We start from the raw sequence: 12367 nt of genomic DNA, 5'->3' as shown, positions 1-12367 counted from the left end.
ATGTCAATCCCAGTCTCCCAATTCATCACACCACCACCACCACCCCCCTTTCCCCCTGCTTGGTGTCCATACGTTTGTTCTCTACATCTGTGTCTCTATTTCTGCCTCACAAACCGGTTCATCTGTACCATTTTTCTAGATTCCACATGCATGCATTAATATACGATATTTTTCTCTTTCTTACTTCACTCTGTATGACAGTCTCTAGGTCCATCCACATCTCTACAAATGATCCAATTTCGTTCCTTTTTATGGCTGAGTAATATTCCATTGTATACATGTACCACATCTTCTTTATCCACTCATCTGTCGATGGGCATTTAGGTTGCTTCCATGACCTGGCTATTGTAAATAGTGCTGCAATGAACATTGGGGTGCATGTGTCTTTTTTTTTTCTAATTTTTTATTTTATTTATTTATTTATGGCTGTGTTGGGTTTTCGTTTCTGTGTGAGGGCTTTCTCTAGTTGCGGCAAGTGGGGGCCACTCTTCATCACAGTGCACGGGCCTCTCACTATCGTGGCCTCTCTTGTTGTGGAGCACAGGCTCCAGATGCGCAGGCTCAGCAATTGTGGCTCACGGGCTTAGTTGCTCCGCGGCATGTGGGATCTTCCCAGACCAGGGCTTGAACCCATGTCCCCTGCATTGGCAGGCAGATTCTCAACCACTGCACCACCAGGGAAGCCCCCATGTGTCTTTTTGAATTATGGTTTTCTCTGGGTATATGCCCAGTAGTGGGACTGCTGGGTCATGTGGTAATTCTATTTTTAGTTTTTTAAGGAACCTCCATACTGTTCTCCATAGTGGCTGTATCAATTTACATTCCCACCAACAGTGCAAGAGGGTTCCCTTTTCTCCACACCCTCTCCAGCATTTGTTGTTTGTAGATTTTCTGATGATGCCCATTCTAACTGGTGTGAGGTGATACCTCATTGTAGTTTTGATTTGCATTTCTCTAATAATTAGTGATGTTGAGCAGCCTTTCATGTGCTTCTTGGCCATCTGTATGTCTTCTTTGGAGAAATGTCGATTTAGGTCTTCTGCCCATTATTTGATTGGGTTGGTTTTTTTTAAATATTGAGCTGCATGAGCTGTTTATATACTTTGGAGATTAATCCTTTGTCTGCTGATTCATTTGCAAATGTTTTCTCCCATTCTGAGGGGTGTCTTTTCCTCTTGTTTATAGTTTCCTTTGCTGTGCAAACGCTTTTAAAGTTTCATTAGGTGAGACACTATCTTATCTCTTATTTAATAAAATTAATGAATCTTTAATATCTTCTAATAGTCCGTCCACCTTCAAATCCACCTGATTTTCTCAAAAGTGTCTTTTTATTGGTTTGTTTAAATCAGGATCAGGGTCCAGCTTGCATTTATTTGATGTGGGTCTTAAGTTTCTTCTAATCAGTAACAGTTCCCTTTCCCTGCTCCCCTATTTTCTTTCATGTCTTTTCTTTCTTAAACTAGATCAGTTGTACAGAACTCCTAATATGGATTTGGATGACTGTTTCTTCCTCGTGTGGTTTAACTTGTTTCTCTACCCCCCACCCCCTCATTTTCTGTAAACAGCAATAAGGGTTAGAGGCTTAACTGGATTCAGGTTTAAGGTTTGGGGCAAGAATACAGTTGACCCTTGAACAACGCGGGGGTTAGGGTGCTGACCCTCTGCACATCGAAAATCTGTGTACAACTTACAGCCAGCCATCTGTAGCGTGGTTCCTCCGCATCTGCGGGTTGTACAGTACTGTAGTATTTAGTACTGAAAAAAGTCTGCGTATAAGTGGACCAGCGTGATTCAAACCCACGTAGTTCAATGGTCAACCGTACTTCAGACGTGGTTCTGGGTACTTCCTATGGAATCACATCGAGAGGTACCTAACTTCCGATATTAAAATTAACAGTGAGTTTGGGTGTTAACAGCCTAATCTAATCATGATGAAGTGTCCATTCAACTTTGACCCATTACTTTCATCATTTACAGATGACTGCTGTCTAGGATCCATTACTTCACTAGAAGTTGCAAAATGGTGATTTTCAAATTCTCTTCATACTTATGCATTTTTCTCTTTATAGAGAAGAGCTCTTCCTCTTTAGCTATTTGGAAACTTACATATGAAAGGCAAGATAAATGTTTGATTCTCATCCTTTAATTTTTTCGTCTAGAACTTCTAGGTGTTCTAGCAACCTTCAAAAGGTAACAATGAGGAGTTTTTTTTTTTAGTATCATTTTAGACTCGGTTTTTCATAAATTTAGTATGTCAGTATTCCTTTTGATACTCAAACTGTCCCACCTTTAGCCGTGGGAGTCCCTTCAAGGTGGCTCCTACATCTTCTTGTCATGACCCTAGTGGTCTTGGGTAGCTTCCTTGCCCTGTCACAAGATGTCCTGGATTCTTCTCATATACATTTCCCACCCCAATCAGGAATCGGCCAACTCTCTAAGAATCGTAAACCCTTTTGGTGGATTACATTTAGAGAGCACAATTTTGGTATCATTGCTGGGCTGTCAGAGACTAACTAGGCCTTTCCTGTACACAGAGCTAAAAAACACATTTGTTTTTAGGAAGAATAAAGTTAATTCTGCTATTCCCAATTTGAATCTGTAATTACTGAGTTTTAGTTTCTTTTTTTCTATGTTTCAAATACTAGTTGTAATAATAGTATTATTATTAGCTTACCCTAAGTATACCTATAATAGTCTCACAACAAGCAATACCAATATTTTTATTAATAATAGCAGCCCCCCAAGTTACTGAATGCTGTTAAGATGCATCTCACTTGGGATATGCAGTCAAAACACTGTTTTAAAGGCACTTGAAATAATTCTTCTTTGGGTGGTTATGTCAACAACTAAATATATGGGTATATTAATTTACTTCATTTCCGAGATATCTGGGGGGAGGCTGCCTTGTAATCTTTTAAAATTTGTTTTATAATTATGTAAAAACACCAACTGGTTCTGAAATATAAGACAAGGTACGTTCAGAGAAGTCTAGCTTCCATCCCTATCCCCTCTGACCTGTTCCCTCCCCCAAAAGGAAACCATTTTGTTAGCTTTTGGTTTATTCTGCCATTGTTTCTTTTTAAAACCATAAGCAAATATACACATATTCCTATCATTTCTTGCCCACAAGGCACTGTACCGGAAGCACAGTCTGCGGGCTGCTCTTTTCCACTGAGCTACGTCCTGGAGATGATTCGGTAACAGGACAGCGGTCATCCTCATCCCACTTTGCAAAGGGACCCACTGTATGGATGCACCATGGTTCATTCAGTCTGTCCCCCAAGTAAGCACTTCTACTAGGACGGGAGACCGTTTCTTATCTAACCCCAGCTTCCATCGTCGTATCTGGAAGGAGAAACGGTTACAGATGGTTGACTCACCCGGATATCGGCTTCCCCTGCACCGGTAAGGTCCTGACACTGTAAGTTGTAGCCTCCTTCCCAACTGGAGAGAATAAGCTGTCAAAGAAACAAGGGGAGAAAAAAAAAGTCAATGTGAGACTTTGGACGAAAACTGAATTTCCCATTCATGTTTCTGATTGGCGTCTATTCAAGATTGAGTTCTTCCCAGAATGTTTGACTCGATCCTGTCCCCAAACACATGATACCAAAGGATCTAATTCTTGCTGTTGAACTGATATCAATGGTTACAATAATTTACTTCTAACCTCCACATCCGTCAAAAACAGAATTTAGCTATCATTTGAGTACCAAAATATTTTATGTAAGGAATTTATCTAATCATATGTTCTATAAATAAAATGTAGAAGTAAAATGTAAACAAATGTGAGGAAACTACACTAAAATGTTAAAACTTTACATTGGCTTATATATAAATAGTTACTTGATCATCTCAGTAATTTTATGAATTATGTATTTACTACCATTTTACAGATGTGAAAACCAGGGCTCAGAAACATTCTTAAATCATTTTCTTCATTTTATTTATGCGATGTGGTAACCAGACATTTGTGCGATTATAACTGATTAACATCTGTTTTCCCCATTATGCTCAAAAAACAAAGTGCTCCATAAAGTCTACGCCTCCTTCTTTGCTCATCTTCGCATCTACACTTCCTTGCCCAATGACTGGCATGGAGAAAGTGCTCAATGACTATATGATGAATGGATTATTTGCTCACAATCATATGGAGAGATAGTGGTAGAACAATGATTGGATCCAGGTCTTCTAATTCCTTGTCTAGTATTCTTTCTACAACATCATAAGAAAATGACACACCATTGTAAAGCAATTATACTCCAATAAAGATGTTTAAAAAAAAAAAAAAAGAAAATGAACTTTGTGGAAAATTCTACAGAAGTTTTCTCCATTCTTTCCCACTATTACTAAGAAACTTAAAATTCTAGAATATAATATAAGGCCTTTGACTTTGATTTACATGAGATATTATATGTGAAAGCCTACAATTTTCTGTTGCTTTATCAGAACTGTATAAAGGTACAGAACTGTTACAATACACAAACAGAGCAGGGAGGGACAGATATTCATGAACTGAACAGTAAGAAGAGATGAACTACTAAGAACATTGGGAATGTTCTAGAACCTTTGCAAGTCTTTGCTCTACTATCCTTATTGACTTCTCTATCCTTCTAACAAAAACACCTTTCAGTTAACATCATGACAAGTACAGATTATCAGGGTAAGTGAATCTGGTGAAAGTAAAGGAGACTGACCTTTCCTGATGGGGTCTATTACAGATCAAGTCACCCCCCAGGTACCCCACAGCTTTACATGCTGGTTCTCAAAGGGGAACCCGTGACAGGCCACAGGGGATCTAGGAATACCTAGAAGTGCATGTAAGTTTTTGTGTGCCTTTTTCAAAATAAATTACTTAACTTTGTAAAAAGATTAAAAACCCGTATGGAGGGGCTTCCCTGGTGGCGCAGTGGTTGAGAATCTGCCTGCCAATGCAGGGGACACGGGTTCGAGCCCTGGTCTGGGAAGATCCCACATGCCACGGAGCAACTAGGCCCGTGAGCCACAACTACTGAGCCTGCGCGTCTGGAGCCTGTGCTCCGCAACAAGAGAGGCCGCGATAGTGAGAGGCCCGCGCACCGCGATGAAGAGTGGCCCTCACTTGCCGCAACTAGAGAAAGCCCTCGCACAGAAACGAAGACCCAACACAGCCAAAAATAAATAAATAAATAAATAAATAATTTTTAAAAACCTGTATGGTCAGGCTGTAGTTTTGCAGTCAGGGGCTCTAGTATCAACTTTGGGTAGTAATGATACAGAGGCGGGGAAGGACAGGCTGTATTCTGCTTTAGTCAGCTCTATCCAGGCTGTCCCCATCCCCATGGCACCTCTGCAGGACTATCTGACAAACTAAACAGCAGAAGTCAGCAATCAGGCTACGGGAGGCTCTAGCTGCTCACCTTGGACCCTTCCTAACGCCCCAGCTGGGCTGGCTGGCAGAAACCACCCAACCTACATGTTGAAGAGAAGGAAAACAGGCTGGCAAACAGGGTTATTAGCCTTAAGGAGGTGTGGACTAACTCGCTCCGAAATAGGATTAGGGTCCACTCCCCACGTCCACCACCTGAATCCACGCCGCTGGCGTCTGCTGACTGTAGCCCTGCAATCATCTCCTAAACGGACCCTCCGCTTCCATTCTTGCCCCCAACTCACTCTGAGTCCATTTTCCATGTAGCAGCCAGAATAACCTATTTAAAAAGGGAGATCCTGTCACTCCTCCATGAAAATCCTCCAGTGGCTTTTCATTACACTTAGAAGAGCAGCCAAATTCCTGACAAGGCCCGACGTAACCTGCCCCCAACCTGCCTCGTCTTGAATCGGTCCTCTGCCCACTGTCCTAGCTCCTAGCCACACGGCTCCCGCTCACGGGCCTCAAACGCCTCAAGGCCTCCACACTTGCCGATCCTCCTGCGCCGGCGCCTCCCCGGAGCTCTGGACGCCGGGCTTGCTCTCATCACCCAGCCTCAGCTCAAACATCACTTCCTCAGAGAGGCCGCCCCGCCCCGCCCATCGCTCCCTCTTGCACATGCAGAGGCTGTGCTCCAGAGCCTAGAACACAATCTGACACAGTGCAGGAACTCAACACATTTGTTGGAAGAATGTTAGTAATTTTAGTGTCGCTTTCTGGCCTAAGCAAACATCTGGCCTGGACATAACAAGTTAGCAAGGTTAAGGTAAGCTATCCTTTGACTAGAGTCTACCAAACATACCCCATAGCGTCAGAGAGAAGACCTTATGCCCTGAAAGCAGTTGCTGTTGGGAGACTAGGAGGCAATCAACCAACAGCAGTGATTTGGAACCAAGAGACGGAAGACTGTGAAAAGAGAACCACTGGACAAGCCAGAGTTAAAACTCGTAGTGGAGAATGAGCTCCACGCAGACGTTCTCCCTAAAAAAGACAAACCATGTGCCTGGCTGTTCAAACGCTGAACCGTCGCCCCTGCTGACGGCGGCTGATGCTCACCCGGAGACCGACGAGGCCCTTCCGCGGGGACTGACTGCTACGCGCACTAGTCCGCGAACTCCTCAAGTACAGACACCGCGTCTGAACACCTCTGTGGCCCCTGCGCTGCCCCGAGCAGGTGCTCGCTGAATGCAGGCTGAACAGAACTGATTCATCCTTACACTCACGAGGGAGTGAAGTAGGACAGACATCGTATCTCCATTTGAAAGCGAAGCTGCCTGAGGTTCAGAGAGCCTAAGTAACTCCTCCAAAGTCACAGAGAAAGTGAAAGGCTGACACTTGAATGTGGGTCTTCTGCCTCCACTGCACCGTGGCTTCCAGCAGGGATTAGAGCCTCCAATGCAGACAGATGGTCAGGCCGGCTCTCCTGATGCAGCTGCCACTTCTGAGAACCACCCAAGGAAGAGTAACTCTCCCTCTGTCATACAGGGAGAAACTAACTCCGTAAATTACTATCTTGCAAGCTTATCTAGTGAACTAAAATCTACCCAGAGAAACCTAAAATAGAAATTCCCCTTTTAGAGTCAGGTAAATTAGGGAGCACCTATGTGACATGATTTTAGAGCTGTCAGCATGGCTTTCCTGACCCCAGATTCTGTCTCCTGCACTCTGAGGCCTAAAATTCCATAATTAGAGTTTCATGACAGTCATTTTAGATAATGGTTATTAACCATTATTAGAATGGTGCATATTAGACTAATGTACAGATTAAACTCTATGGGTGAGATGGCCTGTATTTTAGGCAAGAATTTATTTTCGTTTAGAAGCCAAGGACACCAGGAAGACAGCTATACCTATGCCACTGTCAGCCATTTATAATTTATATGAATGAGTTTATCCTAACTTTTCCCCAAAAAGATTGTTCTGTTTTAGTTCTCTCTCTCAAGCACATTTATTTAACACTTTTCGATTTTCTCTTGTATTATAGTAAAATAACCTTTGTTTGTAATAGGCAGGGCAATCATTACTTGTTCTTTTTCTTGTGAAATTACTTAGGTTTGGCACGTTATAAAGGAGCAGGGAAGACGTGATGTAATGTGGGGAGCCACAGCCAAGCTGGAATGTCACTCCAGGCCTCTGGAAGTCAGTCCTGAGGATACACAGTGACCCAAAGATGGGAGGAGTATCCTTTAAGGGAACGTATATTTGCATTTCAGTCAAACTAATTGCATTTGATATTTAACTTAAAAAACACTGTTACTCAATAGCTGTCTATTCTCAGGCAAATCAGGTTAACTTTTCTAAGCCTCAGTATCATAATCTATAAAAGAAGAAAACTATATATGATCTTTAAAGGCCCATTCAGACCTAAATTGTGATTTTAAATTACAATGAAAGACTAAGGACTAAAGAAATAGGTCTAAATTGGGATAAAAAAAAATTCAAGTTAGAAACAAAGACTTCTAGGACTTTTCGAAAGAATAACATCAGATACTGGAACAGGTTCTTGAGATGTTAAAGAACAGTACTGATAGCAACCGTGGATAGTTCTAGAATGCCAGATGTAATTGCTTCTAAAAATCACTCGGTCACTGTTCTCCAGCTTTAGCTACACAAACACTTACCTCTGCCAGCATGTATGCGGAGAGAAGTGTAATTCCAAGATTGTACAAGGTGAGGATGCCCCTGAGGGAAAGAGCAGCTCTGCTCCTCATGTATTTGTTGCCCAGCCATATGCAAAGCAGGTACAAGACAGTGAGAGAAAAGGTAGGAAGGTAGGAGTCCAACATGAACCACCCTCTGACTCGAGAATCTGCAAAGAAACACACAGTGAGAATCCCGAGGGCACCCCGCGCGCTCAGTTGGGAGACGCCGTCATGTGCGCTGTATTTGCTCACCCAAGTTCGACAGGGAACTGCAGGCCACAGCGTAAGCAAGCTGGGTCTGGGTTATAGTTCGGAAGAAGAAACCAGTGGGGGCTGGAATAGTTAAGGAGGGGTCCGTGGAGCAAACAGGGTTTAAGTTGAACGCTGAGTGACAGGGACAAGTAATAAAGGTGGGAAGTCACAATTCTTGAATGTCTAACTTCGGAACAGTTACCGTAGTTACTTTAACTCAATAAATATTAAGTATTATGCCATTTTATGGATGTAAAAACAGCTCCGAAAGCGTCCGCATTTGCAGAAGGCACTCCGGTGGCTGGGAATTCACGCCCGACTCCCGTCCATTTTACCGTTCTGCTGCCTCCCGTGGAGAAGCTTTGGGTTGGCAGGAGAGCAGACACAATGAGAGTGTGTCCTAATTCCTGGAACCCACGCTCCCTGGAATTGGCTTAGGATCACTGTGCGTAAACCAGGCACAGCTGAGCGCTCGGCTGAGCCAAACAGAGCAGTGGGATTCCAGGAGGGCCAGCAGGAGAAGCTGCAGGTGGCAGAGGCAGAGAGCCCTGGAGCTGAGGACTCAGAAGCGAGCGCAGAAAATCCAACCGAGGACCCAAACCCGATCGTGGACCAAAAGTACAAAGAGCCAGGCGGCAAGAACCTGGACAGAGGTGTCCCCCCTCTGTTCATCTAGGTTTAAAATTTTTAAAACCTAAATAAAACACACATAATAGATCTATAATATAGCAATTAGAAAATAACTGTAGGCACAAAACGATTTTTGTTCTCTGCTCCTTTTTGTGGCTTAAACAGAGAAAATGACTTGGCCCAGAATTACGACAACTGCATGCTGCTTTTGATCTCTGTAAACATTGCTGTAGGAACTGGTTTCTCCCTCTTCCTGATCCCTTGGGCCCCCGCGGTCCCAGTTCCCCTCTCTGCTCCCTGCCACCCCATCTACCCCGAGCTTCTCTACACCCGCCATCCTACAGAGCACCATTCTGTGAGCAAAGTGCCTTCTCAAGCTCTGTCCCACCGCTTCTTCTGTAAACTTCTCCTTATTCTGACAGAGATAAAAAGGTAAGAGAGGAGCATTCACGCAACTAACAGATATTACCTTTTGCACAGCTGGCTCACAATTATCCGTCATAAATTTTGTGCGCTGTGCCACTTCCTAACGTCCCCTCCACATCCTACGTGCCACGTGGCCTAAAGCCTCCGTGTCTTTCAACCCCCAGATTGAGGTCCTGGCCTCTGAAGGAAGCCAATTCCCTCTGCTCTTCCCTAACTACAGCTCATCATCTGCATGACAAAATAGTTATTTCACAATTTACATGTTGTCATGGCTATAATACTGTTATTATAATTAACATTTACTGAGCACTGATTTTGTGCCACACACAGTCCTAAAGCCTTGTATATACATTAACGTCTTAAAAATTCTCAAAACAAGCTAATGATATAGGTGATATTATTTTTAACAGCTTTATGGAGGTGTAGTTGATAAAGTCCTGCACATATTTACTGTGTACAATTTGCTGAGTCTGGACATCTGCAAACCCCTGTGATGCCATCACCACAGGCGAGGTGATAGATAAATCCATCACATAGGTGGTACTATCTCCACTTTATGATTGAGAAAAATTGGGTAAAAAAGTTAAATAACTTGAACTAAACTGCTACCCTGCCTCTTGTTAATGGTATTAGGGGTTGAACTGTGTCCCCCAGAAAGATGTGTTCACGTCCTAACTCCTGGTATCTGTGAATACAACCTTATTTGGAAATAGGGCCTTTGCAGACGTAAGCCGGTTAAGATGAGGTCGTACTGGATTAGGGTGGGCGCTGCTCAGTGACCAGTGTCCGTCCTGACAAGGAGGGCAGACTGGCTCTCAAGGAGGGGTAGGCCACAAGGAGACAGAGGCGGAGACGGAGCCACGCAGCCACAAGGCAACAGCAGAAAGCAGCAAGGGCCGAGGCATGAACGGGCTTCTCTGAAGCGCAGAGAGAGCAGGGCCCTGCCGACACCCTGACTTCCAGAGCCGTGGGAGAATAAACTGCTGCTGTTTCCAGCCGTACAGTCTGTGGGCTTTTGCTACGACAGCCCCAGAAACGAGCACGCATGGTCTACCTCCTTGCTCTCCGACTGCCTCAGAGGTGACGGTTCTACCTCCCAGCCACAGTGCACGCTCCGTGAGACCCGACTACGTCTTATGTTTCTACTCTGTCTCACTCGTAACTTATCGCCACTTAGTGCAGAGCTGACGGGAAGAGTCATTAAATGCGTATCAATCGACACACTGAGTCAAGCACGTTTAGCTAACACAGCGCCTGAGGCTGGCATTTTCTTCTGTCCCAGCCCTGTAAATGTTTGCCGCTGCTGTTGGGGAAGACCGTAACTGTTTCAACCAAAAGATGGGAGCAGATACTTATATCATTTATTATCTTTGGGGCTTGAGATGTTAGCTCTGCATCTGGGTCACGTATTTGCCTAGAACCGTCTCCCCTGATGGTACCAACGTGGTGTAGGTAAAGTCAGAAAAGGCTTGGGGACACCTGCCGGTTTAGCAGGAGGCCTGCCAGACAACTTAAGTTTGGGCCACCCCTCAAAGGGGAAGTGGGCACTTGATGGCCTGGAGGCTAGACTCCCTGTCACTGTGGAGGTCACCTGATCCAGCTGTCAACTGTCAATCTCACAACCTCCTTGCTACAAAGGAAACTCCCACAAAAATGACCACAGCTGAGCAAACAACTGCAATCCAATCCTTAATTAATCCCCGTCCACAGTAATAATAAATCATCCCAGGTCACAGTGACCTTACCAATGGCAAAGTTCAGTGTGACCTTGGCTCAGAGACACTGATGGTTCTAGTACAAATGTCACGTAGAAAGCCGGTCACCCAGAAGCCCCGCATGCCTGTTAGAGCATCACGCCCTCGACGCTACCCGCTACAACGGTACAGCAGAGAACACGTCAAACAAAGCAGGTTACGAGCCACAGGTCCCACCCTGCCTGTAGGATCATCACAAGGATAAAATGCAAAACAAAACGAAAACCAAAGGCAATGTGAAAAAATATACATATATTTTAAAGCTCTGTACAATCAGTATCGTTTCACTAAAACTATATCAATAGTCGTTCACACAGGATGGTTTATGGAGCCTGTATGGAAACTGGAGAGCGGTCTAAGTCATCTCTGTGTGATTCTGTTTAAAGATTTTGAGAAAGAGGAAAACGTCCTCACTTCCCTCCTCCTCCCACCCAATAATGCTGAGTAGAGAACCTGTAGATTTTCCAGCTTTGTGAACCAGCAAGGCTCAAGGGAAACAAAACATGCTGTTGAAAATTTATTCATTTATTTGCAAAATATAGCGTCTCACAGGTTCCTAGAACCGTAATACACCCTGGAGATAACAGTCACGGATCCTGCCCTCGTGGGAGAAAGAGCTATGAATAAAGCGTATGAAGGAAATCCAGAGAGGCTGAAGTACAGCATAACGAGAGGCTTTCGATTTGCCACTCTCGAGGGCAAACCTCTGCCATCCTGGTCAGGGAGAGCCTATCGGAGAAGGTAGCGTTCAAGCCGGCACCTGACGTATGCGGAGGAGCTGACTACACTGGGGAGGGGGAGGACCCAGCGGGAGGAAGAGCATCTGAACGACTTTCACGTGTCGAGGAAACGAGAGACGTCTACAGCAGCACTGGCGTCGGGGAGGCAGCTGCGGCTGCACGGTACAGGGCTGCGTGGTCCACGACGAGGAACTGGGTTTTCATCCTGAGGACGCCGGCAGGGGCTGGGGAGTGCGAAGCTAGAGTACCGCATTCTACAAGTTAGGCTTCTAAAGTATCATAGCAGCTGGCGCTTAACAGATGATGAGAAAGGGGCAGACGCATGAGGACGCCCTGCAGTGGCCTGAGTGACCGGTGATGGAGGAACCGTCGGGACACTCGGATGGCGGAGCTGAGGAGCCCCACCCCGTGGCCCCGGGCAGACGAAGCCCACACATCTTTAGAGGGAGCGGACCAGGACGGGTAAGGGCAGAAGGACTGCGTGTGACTGTGCACGTGAGGAGGTGGGAGGAGGATGGG

The 12367-nt window shown here is 44.8% G+C and overlaps 1 protein-coding gene across 2 annotated transcripts in view; it reads right to left on the bottom strand.

Annotated features, from left to right (window-relative positions):
* ELOVL2 (ELOVL fatty acid elongase 2) overlaps positions 1-12367 on the bottom strand; it is a 62735-nt gene that overhangs the window by 10546 nt on the left and 39822 nt on the right. For both annotated transcript variants that reach the window (XM_082347776.1, XM_082347777.1), the window contains 2 exons: positions 8026-8213; positions 3381-3458 (listed from right to left, as the gene is read on the bottom strand). In XM_082347776.1, the coding sequence (XP_082203902.1) occupies positions 3381-3458; positions 8026-8213 (266 nt within the window). The remainder of the gene's footprint in view (positions 1-3380; positions 3459-8025; positions 8214-12367) is intronic.

This window comes from Balaenoptera borealis (assembly GCF_965194805.1).
Source record: "Balaenoptera borealis genome assembly, chromosome: 12".
Taxonomy (NCBI): Eukaryota; Metazoa; Chordata; class Mammalia; order Artiodactyla; family Balaenopteridae; genus Balaenoptera; species Balaenoptera borealis.
The sequence above is the reverse complement of the archived record's forward strand: the minus strand, read 5'-3'. Positions and strand labels throughout refer to the sequence as shown.